The following is a 19040-nucleotide window of genomic DNA, read 5'->3' as shown; positions in this document are numbered from 1 at the left end:
TCTTCTATGGCCTGGTAATTCCTCAGGCGTCTAAAGTATAACCAATGCTGCGCACACTTGTGTCAAGAACCTTTTAATAGAACGGTGAAAGTTCAACTCGCCGGTATCTGCAACAACATTGATCGAAACACCAACAGCAAGTAATTGTTCCATCAGTTTGGGTTCGTCATGGGCTACAGCTAATCATAGCCAAAATTAACATGTAAATCCTGAATAAGTTAATGACGCCATAGATCTTATATAAACCTCCAGGCATTAATTACTTTAAATTAAAACTCTTTTCACTCGTGGCATTTTTTCGGGTAAATGTTCAGGGAACCTGATACATTGCATTCAGAATGTGATTAAAATGTTCGTGTTTCTTTCCTTGAGTTTGCCTGGCACTCATTGTCTGTAATTTGCTCTCAAGCAACATTCATTTGATGTGCACTTGAAACATTTTCAAGAAGCATCTTCAGTCAGCCATTTTGAATTCATGAGGAGTAAGATGCTGAAGATGTTGCTGCATCTCTAAAATCAAGTTACATCTCAAAGTGATAGTTTCTATAGTTACGCTTCTTGACTTGTCAATTCCCTTGACAAACTTGTAATTTCTATCAACTCGTCACTGCATGACGTTAGGCCGTTATGCAAAATATATCCTTCAAAATAATCATGTTTCATGCATATTTCCTGCGATATGTTTGCTCCTTCTGCTTAGGCTAATGGGCAATTTCCAAGGATCCTTGGACTGACCTCGCTTGGTAACCGCAGGGATGCTTTTACCACAAAAAGAATACTGTTTAAAAAAAAGTAGTCTCAACTGGCAAGAGCGCCATGGGCGAGGTTTTCTCATACACTGGTGAAGTACCCCTGAGGTAAATACAATTCAATACGATGCATTATTCATGAAGGTTATGCCCTCGCTTGGAAAAATGAATATTAATTAACAAATGGCGAGAAATGGCTACAATCTACTCGTCCTCATTGTCTTCAGGTCAGAAATCTGCCAACAGCTTCCAAGGCGCTGGAGGTGAAAATATCATTACGTTGTGTAAGTTGTCCTTCAGAGTTCAGCGTGAATCGATGCCTCTTAGTTTACCTCCATGGTTTATAGGGGGCTGTAGTAAAAGAGTGTGCAGAATCATCAAACCATAACATGGTCATTCGTCAATGTAGACAGTCAAAGATCGGGCCTGTGTGAGAAAGAGATTTCAAATCCATAAGCCCTTTGCTCGGATTGAAAATGAAACAAACAATGCCAACTATCATCATTGGCAAACAAGAAGGTGAACCCTGGATTTTATGAAGTATTTGACAATACCCTTTGTCTTTGCATTCAGCAACGTGGAGGAAAGAAACATGAACTATTATTCTGTACGATACAAATTTCTGTTCTTAAAATTCATAAAATAAAATAGGAAGGTAGCTGTATCTGAATGATAAGGCTTAAATTACTTGATTTGACACTGTTCCAAGGTTTGGGTGTTATGGAGTGTTTTCGCCTTGGTATGAATGACAAACTAAATAGATTATACCTCTCCGAATACAGACTCAGTTTCAGGGGCTGTCAGGATTTACACGCATAAAGCCAGATTCTTAATCAAATCAAATGCTCTAGTTTTGTTTTCTAAATAGATTATAAACTGGTTTCATAACAAAAGCTATATTCACTAAAGTAAATTATGAAAAAAAGGTGCGACCTGTGTCTCTGCAGACTTACTAACTATTGCGATGCTATTCTCCCACACAAGTTTGCCTATGAATGAGAAACTGTGGTTTTAGAACAATGGAGATCAACCAAAAGCGTACACTGCCCATTGTCTGCAGACTAGATTTTCTTTGAAGACAAAGCAGATTGGAGCGGAGTCAATGGTTACTAGACATAGGAAAGGATGGTCAAGTTCTAAAAAAAATATGTGGTTTATACTGTATGCACACCATAGTGATCCATTGCCAACTGCTCTTAAAGGCAGTGGACACTATTGGTAATTACTGAAAATAATTATTTGCATAAAACCTTGGTAACGAGTAATGGGGAGAGGTTGGTACGGGTAGTATAAAACTTTGTGAGAAACGGCCCCCTCTGAAGTGGAGTAATTTTCCACAAATTTGATTTCGAGACCTCTTATTTAAAATTTGAGGTCTCGAAATCAAGCATCTGAAAGCATACAACTTCGTGTGACAAGGGTGTTTTTTCTTCCATTATTATCTCGCAACTTCGATGACCCATTGAGCTCAAATTTTCACAGGTTTTTTATTTTGTGCATATGTTGAGATACACCAAGTAGTCTGGTCTTTAACAATCACCAATATAGTCCAGTGTCTTTAAACCAATGCGTTTGTATTGATGATTCAACCTCCACAGAAACAAGATTGACATGCAACCTTGTACCCATATATATCGATTGATGATTGATCCCCAGTGGTCATCAGTGACTAAAATAAAAACTACTCGTTAAAATATGACTATACTCTTTCCATGAAAGGTTAAAGAGATAACGCCACTGCATAATGAGCTTAATCTAATCTTTCTTTTCTAAAAATGAACAATTTTCTCCAAGGCCTGGATCTTTAAAATCATGATTGATAGAGCAATGGGTGACTGAATTTAGATTCAAGGTTCTTTATTTGTAACTTGCCAGGGTAGGGTGTCTATCTATTTTCTACTATTCTACGAAGCCCTCAGCCCAGACTAATTAGTGATATTTTAAGATCTGGTTGGGTTTAGATCACGGTGAAATAGGTTTTTTTTTTCTGGATATCAATCTAATGACCGGGTTGAATCCGATCGTAACCGTATCATTTATCTTATCTGAATAACAACGAAGGGAAGACTTCACCTTGTGCAGTTTGTTAAGGTTTTTACTTTTTATTTTTATTTTTTTAAACATGAATTATTAACATAATTCCTGTTTAAAAAAATAACAATAAAAAGTTTGTAACGAATGACCCCATGATTCTTTGATTATAGTAAATTAAAGAAAAGAACCGAATAACTTAAGTTATAGTTTTAGATCTAATAGCAGTTCCATCATCCAATTTTGGACAATTTTTAAATCTAATAATTGCTGTTAAAAACAAATTGTAACGAATTACCCTATATGAGATACTTAATTATGTTATTATGAAAAAGATCTGCTCCTCACTTTTGTGTATGCATCTTTTAAAAAGTCAATGTTTCCATTTCATTGACAATGAATTGTTAACCCACAGAAATCAGTAAGGTGTGGTGAGTGACTATAGATGATCACATCACAGTGTGTAAAGGAACTCCATTGTGAAGGTCAATATAAATTCATCATATCATATGATTTTCACCTTCCGTTATGGCCGAGGTTAGTAACCCAAGACTGGACAACTCTTGATGAAGAGAATCCTTTCTCGTCGTGGATACGGGCATTATTCTGATGAGTCATTGTTTCACACCAACCAGTACTACATGATGACTGAAGATTCTTGATGCGTCATCGCGTATGGTTGGCGTTTAGAGAGAGGCCAGTGGTCACGGGGTGTGTCTGCTCCCCCTTGGGTTAATCTGTGGCACACGGTCCGCACACCCATGGTGTGGTTCTTCAACACTCAAGAGAAGGGGGTTCGTCTCCACATTAGGGGGATCAAGTTGACGTAGTGGTACTTCTGTCTCTCAGTGGACCATGGTTCAATTCCATGCTGCGCCTGATGTGCCGATTGTGATTGTATTTGTAGTCACCACTGAATACGCAGGTTTTCCTGTGCTTCCCCTTACTGCACCCTTGTACTCGGTTCTCACTCACCCAAGCTTTCTTGATCAACCCCTTTGCTTTAAGAAGTCTTACGCAGAGTATGAAAATGCCCTAAATTACAAGACTTGTTTTGAGTACAGTATGATCAACATGGGATTATCTAAAAAGTGATGACATTTTATACAGGAGTTGGTTCACCACCGCACTGCTGCTTTTCAAAACCATCACATCTTTTTATACATTTTCTTGCAATCTCATAATGGATTGCTGTGGATTTATGAAGTCTACGGTTCGTAACAAAGGCTACTACAGCCAAACCCCAGGGTATCTTTAGAATAATGTTACTGAAATAGATATCAACCTTTCTTTGCTTATAAGTCTTAATAATTCCTCCGTAATTCAAGCCCCGAGTCCTGAGGCCAGTCAGCATAATCATGTGTTATTGGCGATGAAACATGAATGTCCCATTCAATAATAGCAGACATCAAACAAGGTTAACGAGGGCTGGGACCATTGAATTCGATCGTATATCAACTACTCGAGGTCATTCACAGAGCATCGATATTTATTGTTCAGAGCAGCTGGCGCTATCTTGGCTGAGACATTGTTTGTCTTAACAGGCTCCACTACTACGCCAGCCTCGACTCTCAAATTAGATGCTAATTTATTCTAATGATGTTATAAACTTTTGACCAATCCCCACTTCATCCAGCACAGTCGGGTAAAACTAGCATGCAAATTGTATGACGTCAGATAACTTTCAACCAATCACAGCTTCACTGTGGTGACCTGTTTAGTTATCAACCTCATACATACACACATCACGGTCGTACAACAATGTACATGTACATGTACACTACTGCATCATGAAGTCGTACTGTTTGGGCCAACCACACAGCTCGGCTGTGATTTGTGTCAAATCATTAGTAGCCATCTATGACATTGAACCAAGTCTCAAGATATTCTAAATAGAAAAAGAAGACCTGTATGTAACCAGAAACTTTAATAGATAATATATAAACGAATCTTTTCCTTGTAAATGTTCATTTTGATGACCTAAATATTAATTTGTTTTTATAGGCAGCTTTCTAATAATTTGGCGGCCACTCAAAGGGCAAGGATTGTGAAACATGTTCGGTCTCACGCAAGTCTTGGTCCATGACTTCATGAAACCCTTCAAAACTATATACTCAGATTGTTAATAACATTACTCCTTTGCTTATAAATAGTTTAGTCAATAACCTATAATTACTAATTGGTTTCTATGCAGCTCTTTAATGATTTAGATACTCAAAGGGCAAGGATGTGCAAATCGTTTGGTCTCACGCAAGTTTTAGGTCATAACTTCATGAAACCCGTCATGAAAACCGTTCTAAAAGTTTTTCTTTTATAGAAAGTGAATAGTAATCAATTGAAGCACCCGTTCTCTATGTGGCCAAATGTACTGTGAATAAAGACGTCTGCCTAGATAGAGGAAACCTTTTAACGACCGACCTATACAAAGTTTCAGCTCATTACCCTTTGTCGTTAACGAGAAAACAATTATAGACAACTCAGCCCACAATCTATAGATGCTGGAAACGACCTTCTTGCTCATCTTAACGTGGAATAATGGGCCCATGGAAGAAACTACCAGAGCGTATTGTGTGATTGTTCTATAATGAAAACTGTATAACCCCAAGGGTGGAGAGGAAGATTCCACGCAATAATTGCAGCAGATAGAACGAAGAAGTTTAAATTATTACCCTGGGAATCATTCAGAAGAAGGAATTGCTACGAGTCACGTTTTAAAATCATTCTATTTGTCTTTTCAGATCCCTCGTGTTCAAACAAAACAACGATGCAAAGAGCAGATTTACCAGGAAACAAATCTAACAATAGCTTCTCCAAGCAAATATCGGTCACCAATAATAACCAACAAGATCAGGTTTTCTAGTTGAAAATGGCCATTTCTATTACCTTTCTTCTTCTCTATAAAGTTGATATTCCGGGGGCGGCGGAAAGTTTATTTCATCTGTCTTTGTTATCTCATGTCCATAAATTAATGATATTGATTTCAACTCGCGTTATGTTCTTGATTCCTTCAAGTGATCATGCTGAATGCACTCACTCTGTAGTAGCTTGGCAGTCCCTCAATCACGTCTCACAATAATCTGAAATCATTAATTGGTAACGTTTTAAACTATGAATGATCTGGAGATTTAAATAAAAATTAACATTACTAGATTGCTAAACTATTTGAAATTTGATACGACGGGTTTATTTGCCTCTTGGTTTCATTAATAGTCAAATGCATCAGAATAACGAGAGGAGGTCGAACCAAATCCAGCAAGAAAACAAAGAGTAAACTCAAACTATTTGATTTCTTTAAGTGATGAAAACCATGAAGTGGGAGAGTGTTTTCGATGATGTGGGTTTGCTCTAAAGACCTTTATAGTGCTGCCAACATTTCCCTGTAGCCACTATCATTTATGGATGATAAAAGTCATCGTATACAAAAAGGAACCAGACTATTGCTCCTTCAGCCTCGGTTTGGTTTCATTGATTTGAATGGAAGTAAAACCAAGATGGCCGCACCATGGTAAAGGTATTTGGTAAATAAATATAGCTGCCCTATTCTACTGAAATCACAGCATCCAACCAAATATAAATACTTTTTGCGGACGCGTGGATAATCAGTCTTGTTCCTTTTGAAAATCAATACAACTATGTATAGGTAATTTATACACAGGTTTTCTGACTTATGATGGCCATTTTGTGATAAAGGTCAGCAGCAAATTTTCGGATATTGCTATAGTTACTTAAAGCTGATGGATCGCCGCGTCATCATGCGTTGAAATTACGTCATCATCCTTATAGCAACAGCCGTAGCAGTGGCAGCCAATTTGAAAACGGCCTTCGCTCGTCGTAATTTAATGGCTATGGCCGTTTTAGCCAACGGCTGTTTACTATAGCCGTAGCCGAAGTTGCTTGTTTCGGATGCGGCTTAATCAACACAAAGCGATCACAAAGCGAGTCTAACCAATATTGCTGATGACATTGCCCAGTTTACGGCCAACCATTATCGTTATTACCAAACAGTTACATGATGTTGTTCGCGCCCAAGATGTCCTTGCCGACCAAATTAAACGGTGATAATTGAGCTACCGGGCAGGAAATTTAATGAACGGACAAACAAATCGCTGGCGGGTTCCCTCTCTGCATTTTCATATCCTTGAAAGAAAAACAAACTGGTTACCAGTCTCCTCGGCGTTGCTACGCTTTAAAGGAAAAGCACATCAATGGTAATTACCTTGGAACACAAATTGAGCGAAACGATCATCAAACGTTTAGCTGAAAATTGCAATGCAAGATTGTTCATCCGTCAACTTGTTTACAAAATATGAAAAATAACATGAGATGTAACACTAAAAGTTCCAACTGGAAAATAATAAAAGCAGTTTATCATTAATTATCAACTTAAAGCCAATTGAAAAGGCCCACACTTAAGTTCAAATAAATGCTCAAAATATTAAAGAAGTTGTTGCACACCAGCTTAATTTAGATTGGGTCATTATGAATAGAGAGACTCTGTGGTTAAATGCGTGAAGTACAATCATTGGGTTCAACGTGCATTGAAACCATCGCAATTTTCCCCTTTAAGGTGATTACGCGAAACATAACGATCGATGCACGGGGGTTTTGCAAAACGGCCTTGTATACACGTTCGTTCAATATGAAGCTTTTAAGCAGAAATTGTTTTTAAAATAAATGTTACTTGCTAAGTGACACATTGTATCAATAAGTGTATCCTAGACCTGCCAAGCTTAACTTTTCGTATGCAGTTAAAAGAGGGCCATCTGAAATCCTTAGGAGTATGCAGCGCCAAGAGCCTCATGTCGATCATAACGCTCATCATAATTACCCCAACAGTCTCTATGACCTCCAAAGTACCAATCTGGGTGATGAGAAGTAAATTGTAATTTAATGTGTTACTGAAGGACACTGGGCTGTGACCGGGTCCAAACCCCGGCTAGATCATTTCGTACAGAACTAGCTTTTAGTGAATTTTTCGGGTTTTGTTTGAAGTGTTAGACGGTTAAAACAAAGCACAACTATACATACATTTATATTTACCAGAACGTGGATAACATACGAGGTTCCTACTTTTTTTCTGGTAAAATAAATAAGCCGAAAGTTACACGTTTTCTATTTTGAACTCTCTATTTTCATACAGTGTCGATTTTACACAACCATTAGGCTTTTCTTTCAAAGTAACGACAACTTCATTTATCGAAAAGAACGATGTGACTGTGAAGTATTCCTATATTAATATTAAGTCAAACTGAAATACAGTGTTTGTTTCCAAGAATCAAACTATGCTCATTATTCTATCACATCTGGACCCAGTTTCATTGAGCTACTTTAAGAAGTAGAGAGCATGCTTTATATGTGTTGCTAAGCAAACATATGCAGCAAACATATATATGCAGTCAAAGTATGATATTATGGTAATTTGGCTAGTAACCAATTATTCTGGTTAGCTAAATCATTTTGTGCTAGGCCCTGGATGTTTGATTTTATAGAGTTAATACTAAACAAGAATTTTCAAAGGTTTAAACATATACGTCCTTTAAGATGATAACCTCGAAGTATATCAAATGGTAACTGACACCACAACAAACAAAAAATACACTAGTATAACACAGGCTGTTCCATTGTGTATAAATCCTTGGTAGGATGCGTTAGACAAATTGATTTTTTTTTCTTCAAAAATAAAATCCTTGGAATGTTTTGTTCCCGGAAAACAAACATCCAGCGCAACATTAAAATGTAAGAGATATTGTAATTATGATAATGTTACATTCCCTACGATTCTTAACATATCGATTCAAAGAAAACAAGACGGTCAAACTCTTGCATTCTACCGGGGACAATACTTCCAGGGTACATTGAGTTACCGGTACCCAGTTATTACATAACACCCAGAAGAATGGAACATCCAAGGTGAAATAAGCTCAACTGTATTATGATGTCTGGGTTACCACGCGTAAAGGAACCGCTCTGCACGCGAGACCTCGAAGGCCGAAGTTTGTAGACATTATCTCCCTTTTCAACCTAGCAAGAGTGGTCTCGAAATTAATTTAAAACATTATTTAATAAAATCTCAAAATACATTTGTCATCAAAAGTAAAGCATGTTTCGAAATCAGTTACAAATCGTGCGAATTTTAACATTTGGTATGGCCTTATATTAAAATAAATTAAAAAGTAAACATTAGCTAAGAATAAAGGCACAAAAACAAAGTTTCTAAAGAGAAGAATGACGAAACAAGATTTTGTTACATCGACGCTCATGTGGGGCGTGGTAAGTGGTGAGGGGGGGGGGGCCTTACCAAGTTTTTTAAGGCAGGTTTAATATCGCTTACGCTTTTTGTACTTGTCAAAAATTTGGATTCAATCGGCCGGAAGTTGGAAGAAAATAATAAAGAAGAAAAAAAAAACGTTGCATAGAACCATATAGAACTTAGAAGTGTGTACTTTCAGGTGCCTGATGGGGGGCTTGATGAAGCCTTTCTCATTTGAAAAATGACCTCATCTCTAAAAATATTCTTCTAAGGTTGTCATTTCTAACAATGTTTTATATCAACGGCTCTCCATTGCTCTTTTACCAAGTAAGTTTTTAAGGTAATTAATTTGTTGAGTTATTATCAAAGATATCCCTCCCTTTATCCCATATAAATGTGTCGTTTTGTGACAAAATGGTGTCAATTTTAACGCCGAGTTGTTGCAGTGTTGTTACATGTTTCCAAAGGTTTGACATGCACTGCAACCTCCTAAGAGTCTTAGTGGTATTTTGGGCATCCGTCATTAAAATTTGGAACATCATCATGCGTAAGAACGACTTCTGAGCAAGATTTCTGAGACCCAAAATACAGACCAAACTGCAATGATATTTTTAGATTTCTTTTTAAAATGTGTACACCGCGGCTTTAAAATATGGCTTACACAAGAACCTTGTCTGTAAGTGTTGCTAGCTGATGAAACAACGCAGTCTGTTTAACCTTGATGAGTACACTGAGGGCGGGGCTAGCGGGGATGGAAGGTGCGTTTGCACGGCGAGGCCGCGCCGTCTGAATCCCAACAAGGACACAATCTGCCCACTCGTTGTTAATAGTCGCAAGGACGAATCTTTGCTCCCCGCTTTAAAACCAAACAAGAACGAAAGGAAAAACGGGGAAAAAATAAAAGCTGCTTTATCAATCGGTATAAAACTCAAAATGGACGAGAAGCAAGCGGTAGTTTAAGACAGGGAAGGGTAAAGATAAGATGTCAGTCATGCAAAGTTAACAGTAATTTAGGTTCACCTTAAGGCCTATTGCACAATCGCCCCCTCTCTCTCTCAAGATAGATCTACGCGTCCCATTTAGCTCAATGATTTGTTGGTGATGTTTTGTAACGGTAGAGTTTGTGTATTGGTTAAACAATTGGGTTTTTCTTTTCTTTTAGTGGGTGCATAAGTGTAATCTGTCTGTAAATGAGTTGGCCCATCAGTGGTGTGTGATGTAAGACAGCTATCAACTTTTGATTATGCAATAAGGTCGATGAGTGAAGTCAAACATTTTTAAAACAGGGATAGATTTTTTTTCTCCAAAAACTGATCCCTAAACATTGTATACCATACCACCAAGTACGCTATGAATAATTGAATTTTGAAATGTGGTTGCAAAATGACCGAAACCATGCCAAATTTCAAATTTGAATTCAAAGGCTATGAAACGCCGAAACGGCAAAATCATGTAATCGATACGAGTGGTAGACCTACGTCCTGGTATTGAGTAATATATAAGGCAACTTGCCAAGGACTTATTGTTATCGTCTCCATGGCTGGCTGTAATACATCGATATATCTACAAAACTGAGGGATGCATCACTGATACTCGGCACTCAGCTGTAGATTGATATAGCAGGGCGACGGGCACCAGTGATGACGAGTTTGTTTTTAGTAGACCGTCGATGACCCAGATATTTATTTATGGGACCAAGGTCACAAAACGAGCTGCTCTTCCACACAACGCATTAGTATATGAGTATTACAACACGTTTACCTTGCAGTTATGACAGTATAAAAAATGGGTGAAAATATACATCGGGAAAGCTAGATATTGTTCCAAGCTTTTCACAACACAGAAAGGTTAATTCAAGTTAAAGGGCCACCATTTATTTATAAAGAAGGGCCAATATATATTGTTTGCAAAATATGAAGGATAATATTTAGGTATCATATCCAGAAATACATTTAATTTATGTATTGTTTTATAACTTAGCCTGCAGCGTAATTAAACAGAGTGCTGCATGACCTTTGCAGATGTTAACCCTCATTATTGATTAAATAACAATAACCCCTTTAACAATGTTTAAAATTTTAAAACAATAAATTACTTCAAGAAAAAAGAAAAAAACCACCATTGGCAATTTCCGTATTAACCAAGTTCACTTTATGTACTTGATAGTTTTGTTTTTTAACAGCATGCGCTTGCAAAATGTTCTACTGGTTTTCAAGGGCATTCTTTTGTTTTAGTTTCGATTTCAAACGGAAATCTTTGTTTCAAATGGGTCATGGGAAACCCAAAGGCCATCTATCTGGAGTTTGGCTGGGCTAGGTTCGTTGAGTTTGTATTTATACTAGGCTGGATTCGAACCCAGTCCAAGAGCAACTATTTCGTGCTTAAAGTCTCTCGACACTATATTGGTAATTACAAAAAAAATAATGGTTACCATAACAACTTACTTGGTAACGAACAATGGAGAGCTGCTGATAGTATTAAACATTATACTGAAAAACGGCTCCCTCTGAAGTAACGTAGTTTTTGAGAAAGAAGTAATTTTCACTAAATTTGTTTGAGTTGAATTCGAGACCTCAGCTGAGGTCCAAATTTTCACAGGTTTGTTATTTTATGCAATAGGCCTACCCTTGGTGAGAATACTGGTCTTTGACAATTATCAATAGTGCCTTAAAAAAACTCTATGAAATTGGACCCTGGAGACCATTCATTGCCGTATTATTGCATTATTGCCGTAGTTGAATACAGGGAACCCGACAAAATGGCAGCGGTCTGTAAGGATTCAATATACACCAATGAGTCAAAAAAATCACAACATTTCAGTCTGGACTCCAGCTTGTTTTACAGTTCTGCTTTCTCTTTTATTGTAATACACCAACAACACAATAAGAGAGATTTTACAACAATTACACAAGACGCAAAGGAAAAAATCCCTAATAATAAAATCGCTGAATCTTTTTGAGAAATAAGACTCCTGTTAGTAAGCTTCTTTTTTTTTTAATTCACACAATGATCTGGGAAAACAAAAACCGAGTAATATTTCACATAGACACGAACACAACTTTATCTTAAGAATTCAATATATTATTATTTCGAGATCATGTAAATCTCTTATTACTAGCGCTACATATTTACAAGTTAATTCCATCTTCGAATCTTTCTTTTATTTTAGTCAACTTTAAAATTATGAGCTTGGCCTCATTTAGGTTAGACTGATTTATGGCCGGTATTGTTAGCACTGAATGAGTAAATGAGATTCCGACTGAAAAAAAACATCTAGCTTTTGTGTGATACCTTCCTTATTAAGAGTTCGGGCTTGCACTCTTCAATAATAAAAGGGTTGGGAAGATAGGGGTCCTACAGCTATCCTCTTTTTGTTACGTCCCAGAGCAACGTTTCTCTTCGAACAGAATTAGACACTCCCAGAATAAATATTGTAAATTATAATATTTTGTCTAAATGATGAACGACTTGTTCTCAGAGCCATCCCTTTATTTTAAATAAAGTAACAGTCTTCCACCGTTTTCTTGGTACCATTATTTTCTTGGTACTCTTAAACGGCAGAATTGAAAAGGTCATACTGAGATTCTAAAAGCTTCAACGTCAAATCTTTGTTGGAATTAACAGGTATACAAACACATTGCCAACTTCGGGAAAAAACGCAACACAAATATCTTCAAGTTTAAATATTTATACACTATACTGTTCTGAAGTATACAACTACAAATAAACACAAGCAGTATTTCAGATTGGCTTGGCTTCCCAATAACAACAAATATTTTGTTTTTATTCTTCAAACGTATTTTTTCCCTTTTTTTCTTCTTCGTTTTTTTCTGTCTTCAAAATATTGTTTATTGCAGCCAAATTCTTTCTCTCTTCTTCTTTCACTAAGGAACTATTGATCGTAAGCTAAAAGTGATATTTCAGTTAAAGTCACGCACTTACTTAATTTGCTTTCAAACCAGCAACTCATTACAAACCTATCAAAGAAATTTTGTTTTTCTATAATCAGTTTTATTTTTGTTCAACTGTACCAAACAACAGACATTTCTACCAGTCTCGGGAATCCATCTTGCAACTATAGGACACAAATTAAGGCATAATAATCAAGCAGAACGGCTCCACGTTATCTCTAATCATAAATAGTATTTTACTAATCACAATAAATAAAATGGGTTTTTTAATCAACCCACACAACTTTTCTTTATACAGCCGCTCTATCTCAGAACGTCTCAAAATATACCATTTTTCGAAAACTTTTCTTGTCCTCCTTACATCACACTGGGGAATACAACAAAACTAAACAAACCATTTTTGAAACTCGTTAAATAAGAGTCACACAAAACTGCACTGGTGCTGCTTTTGATGGAAAGAAGAAGAAGAAAAACCGAGTTCAAATCGATCTAGTTTCACAAACAAAAAGCGCAACATTGCATGAGTATAGGACAGTGTACTACTTAGTAGCATAATAGAGTGGAGTAAAACATACTTTTGTTTTCGATTTTCTAACCAAGTTTTCATTCAAAGCTGTATTAGGAAAATTTGTTTTAACAACTCAACAGAAAATAATTTTATTTTCTGCTTTTTCTGTTGAAATCATTTTCTTGATCTTTCTTTATACAATGCAACAACATGGAACCTAAACCTTGGTGCTGTTGGCTAAACTGCTCTGGTCAGCTCGAAAAAGATAACATAGCAAGACTGTCCAAGGAGACACAGTTCAGCCATTGGTGTATATATAGAGAGGTAATCAACATGTTGTAGCCACTTTTATAAATTAGAGGCTACACATAAGTATAGCTATGAGATGAAACTCAACAGAATCGCTCACAGCAAATGTGGCCACATAGTGGGCTTTTAGCACAAAGCTGGGCTCAAGTTTGGTAGGCAGATACAACAGCAAGGTTTGCAGCCAGACTTTGAACCACAATAAAAAATATCAAAAAATAGTTTGTAAATGTCTTGGACTTTACACTGTCTGGCTCCTTGCCATTATACCATTCTATTCAGTGTCCAGAATCATGCATGAGATGAGACATGATTTGAACACTATTCATTGCATCACAAATACATTACACTCAGTGACTTTCAGTCAAGAAAATACTACGAATGACACACACAGACATAAAATATGCTATCCTTAAGAAAACTCCAAAAACCTCTGTACATTCCTTATGACTTGTTTACATCTATAGGTGGGAAAAAAGTTACTGTACATATATGACAATGACCTAACATCATCCGTTGGTCATTTTAAATAAATAAACATTTGCTCAAATCACCAGTGTGCATAGATTTCCAAAGCCCTTTAAATGAAATATTTGTCCCCCACAAATTTATGTTGATTTTAAAATGATTGATTCGTAACCAAATATAATTTATTTGTCTAAACTTCAAAGTATTTGGAAAAGTTAGCGTCAATAGCTGTTTTATATTTGCTTTTCATTCTCAAAGTGTACTGTGCCACTTTATCATACATATGAAAATACGAGTTACAGGAATCTGTGCATGCATGTATTGCATGCACCAGATGCCAATTTCATAGTTGACTAAAAACACTTGGCACTTTTCATATTTTACCGAGAGAGAAATCTTATGCAGAACCAACAATTTAAACTCTTTACAATTGCGATTTTTGGTCATGGTGAGTTCACTACCAAACTCTTGATTTCTACATCAATAATGTTTAAAATTTCTAGCAGGAAAAAATGCTTGCTGCTTTCAAACTAGAAACCTACTCAAGCTTGTTTTATGTCACATTTATGTGCAACAAATTAACACTGATCTAATGTTCACATTCTGACAGTAAAAGATTGCTGGCATAGGGACCTTTTTCATGCTGCTGCCTGGGAAATGGACTGGTCCCTTTTAAATAATATGCTATCAATGAGATGACTGCACACAGGGAACCAACAAAGATAGCCCCCCAGCATGATAAAAGTCTATAGCCAATTTATTCCTTCACTAGAAATGCTAGACACAGTTGTTTATACGTAAAATATCACTTTGTACATGTATATGTATCTTTGAATTATCTGTGTAGAAATATTGGTCATAAAAGTCGGTGGCAAAGGTGGGCAATATGACATGTATGCAAGATTGAAATCTACTTGGGTTTGGTCACTTCTACTTACATCCGGCCATTCTTTAAAAAAAAAACTTTTTATTTATTCTAAATCTGTTATTTTGAATATAAACTTTGACTTTTCTCAAAGTGTGCAACATTGTTTTTATATTGGTAAAGTAATGTGTGAAGCAGGAATCCTTGCTTTAAAAAGCAGTTCTGATCAAATCAGAACCGTTGTAACAGTGACAAAAAGTGTTTTGTAAACCAAAGTGCAATATAAAGTTCAAATAAACGAACCTACTTTTCTTTGGTTCGAGATTGGAAACAAATGAGAGAATTGACCATCAAACCCAAGATAGATAAACTATAAAGACTTCTCTCTCTATGCATCACATCAACATCTTATTCTTTTTTTTAATTAATGTTATCATCTTTAAAGTTGCCGCATCTTCCTGATCAGCGAACGGCCAGCATCTGTTCCAGCAGATCCTCCATGGACACGGCCCCGATGAGGTCACGGAAGAAGAGCTGCGTGATGACACGGGAACGGATGTTGCGCAGAGGGGGAAGACTGAGGAGTACGCGGGCAAAGCGCAGGGGGTCCTGGGGGTGCATGGATGCCACGTACTCGCTCAATCGCAGCTGGGCTTCACTTTGAAGAGTCTCGACCATTGCTGGGTCTACTAAGCCTGGAATATCTGTACAGAGAAAGACACAAAGAAAAACGACAACATTACTGGGTGTGTAGTGCATACATTTTCTTTTGAGTTAAACAAAAAATATGTGATCATCATATGAAGAAAAAGTTTTAAAAAACTCCAAGTGACTTAAATGTTTTTGCCATTTTACGGTGATGTAATGCAGTGACAGGTTTATAAACCAATGAAACAGAAACTGTTTGTGTTATCTTGGCCTTTTAAAACACAACAAAATCTGCAAGAATAACCTTGTGAGATATTGATTGCTTTGGTAAGAGTCGACTTTGTGGCTTCAGTTCCTCATACAGACTGGATTATTGCTTTGAGATAATCTTGCAATTTGCGGAGCTGAAAAAGGGACGGGGGGGGGGGGGGGGGGGGGGGTTGAGGTATTATAACCTTCTTTTCATTACTCTCAGTCAGGCTCGTTGAGAGCCTAAACAACACAGATACACAAACAAGCTTCAAATGTTACTACCAGCATTGTGTGCAAAGTTCAATACTAAGGTTATCTATTTTAAGAATTCATGGTCATAGTACTTTTACAAAAACATAGGAACAAAGAGGCAATTGTTCCTATCAACAGGCAGTATTGTACAAAAGCAGTTAACAATTCTACCAACTCTCGCTTTGTAAATGTCATCCAAGCGGTAACATGCATAAACCATACAATAAGTCAGTAATGCATGAAGTAATTCAGGTAAATAATGATATTAAACATAACACTCTCATTTGTTACAGAAGGTAGGCCCTACTTGAATCAAATATTCAAATATTCAACTCAATTTTTATTCTTAAAAAAAAACCAGCCTTTTTTTCTTTAGAAATCCCTTTACTTTACATAACTATTTCACAAAGTTGCTATTTACAGTCCATTCCACAGGAGTAAATATGAGAGGGAAGTCTAAAATTGAGCATTATATTTAATTGTTTAATAAGAATAGACATTTGCCTGTCAATCATGATACATGGACCAAACAATGAAGGGACAATATTAATATAACATTTCCTCATGTCACACATGTCATTATTCTATGCTTCCATACTCTGTTTACCTAACCCTCACGAATCCAAACCTTAAATAAAAAATGCTGAGCCATTCTACGTGGCCACCATTCTACGTGGGGGTTGGCGGTTGCAATATTTGCTGGAGTTAATTAAGCATGGTTGACGCAGACCCTAATTAATTGTCGGGTGATTTGAATGCGACACTGATGTCCGAGTGCACTATAACTGTTTGCAGTGTTCGGTTATGTCACGTCCAAATTAAGCGCTTTGTGGTTGGAATATTAATTTAAGGCTCTTTAAGACTGAGTGGGCTTGGGATGAATGCTGTGATGTGTAGTTGACGCATGTCAAATTCTGTCAGATAAAAACACTGAAAATTATTGAAATGTTACGCCTTTAAAATAATGTCAGGTTTGTCTAGTGGGAGTTAGATGGCAAGAGATATTGTTTATCTACTCTCATCTCTTCCTATTTAGGAGGACATTGATGACAAAACACAATGACAAAACATGCTGTTAAAATCTCATTAATCTACAATGCTCCAAGGAGAGGACAATTTGCAGCTGATTTCGTCTTTGATAACTTCAGCCCCCACTGTTTTTGTCTTATTACGAAGTGACCATGAAGGTGTGCCACTACTTTAAAAGATGAAGCACCACGCTTACTCATGCTTGCATGAAACAGAACAAACATGTGTATCCTACAAAAAAATACATCCCACATGGAAAAGAAGCTTAAATCTCTCACAAGAAAAAAAAATGACTGCTTGAGGGTTGATAATTGTAAATCAATGCTACAGATGTGCATTATGGCGTGTGATTGGTCAACAGATGCACGGGAAGTCCACCAATCAAAACCCTGCATGCAAGGACAACTGCGTTCTGATAAACATTGTGACAGCCAAAGAGAATGGAGACAGACATAGATATAAATATATATTATATATAATATAAAGCCTGTCACCCAAGGACATTTTGTTTGCTCAAGGACGTGCTGCTACGCAAGGTCATTATTACCGGTGGGAAGAGCTAGAGTTAACAACAAGGCCAGATGTTTATTATAGAAAGAAAAAAAAAGCGCTGTCTGATTTTTCCCCATCGAGGCCAACCGAGCTAGCTATTACAAGCAAGGTCAGGCAATGTTCTCCACCCTGCCTATGCTGGGGACAAAAAATAATAAAACTTGTTTTCGTTCTTTGTTTGCTGTCATTTCTGTAATTGCACTACCAAGGTTAACAAAATGTTTTTAGAAATGTATAATAGTGGTGGTGGAAGAGATATTATTTAAGCTCTGAAGGCAATGACATCCCTCCATTTACAAAACGATAATAAGATTTATCTTATGAAATTAAATTTGGCTGAATCTAATCCAAGGTAAAAAAAAAAAGAGGGGAAAACTTTCTGATGTAAAGCAAGTAGACCTAATATGTATCCTGCCTTAGATCATGGAGGTAGACTTAATCTCAATTCAAATTTCTTTATCACTGTTAAAATGAACAAACCATCAGTGATTGTATTTCGCTTTTATAAAATACGTCTCTAACTCAGTACGCATCTTGATTCAAAGAGACTTCGCAAACCAAAACCAGGCAGCCAATGCTGTACCGTATCTTGATTCAAGCATGCTGACATTACCAATGCATTACTCACACATCTACCAGTATACATTTGTCTAACTTTGAACACTGAAAACTTTGTTTTTATGCACTACTGGTTTGTCTGAATAGCATCATAGTTAATAACTAGGGCATATCAGACATGTGGGTCAAGTAATGTATGGCCTCCATGCAGGCAACCAAAAATCAGAAGAAAACAAAAAAACAAGAAAAAATATGGGAAAAAACCACAATATGCCCCGGACCAGACAACCCCAGCAAAGAGTATTGTTACAGAGTGACGCGACAGCCTGTGACACCAGTGATGGATCATGGTGTACAATGAGACAGAAATAAACAAATTATGAGTAATGATGTTTTAGAGTCTGTTGTGGAAACTTGAACCCGTGGAATGTGTAGGCCTACACACCCGAATGAACTAGATGTAAATTCAGCACAGTAAAGAACTTTCATTCAGACATAAATAGTACATACAAATGCATTCAGACCTCTATATTTTTGTAATTCAAACAAGCTTCCAAACATCAGTCTACAATGTTTTTTGTTTCTTTTTTTTCTCTGAAAGCCAAGACTGGTTGGCATGCCAGGTGTCTCACATTGTATGATGCTCAGAAAAAGTGATTAC

At 36.8% G+C, this 19040-nt stretch overlaps 1 protein-coding gene across 2 annotated transcripts in view; it reads right to left on the bottom strand.

Moving 5' to 3' along the window:
- Positions 1-13149: 13149 nt before the first annotated feature.
- LOC139947132 (nuclear receptor subfamily 0 group B member 2-like) overlaps positions 13150-19040 on the bottom strand; it is a 45232-nt gene continuing 39341 nt past the window's right edge. For both annotated transcript variants that reach the window (XM_071944983.1, XM_071944981.1), the window contains exon 3: positions 13150-15792. In XM_071944983.1, the coding sequence (XP_071801084.1) occupies positions 15551-15792 (242 nt within the window). In that variant the 3' untranslated portion in view covers positions 13150-15550. The remainder of the gene's footprint in view (positions 15793-19040) is intronic.

This window comes from Asterias amurensis, chromosome 14 (assembly GCF_032118995.1).
Source record: "Asterias amurensis chromosome 14, ASM3211899v1".
NCBI lineage: Eukaryota > Metazoa > Echinodermata > Asteroidea > Forcipulatida > Asteriidae > Asterias > Asterias amurensis.
This window is presented reverse-complemented; position numbering and strand designations above follow the sequence as displayed.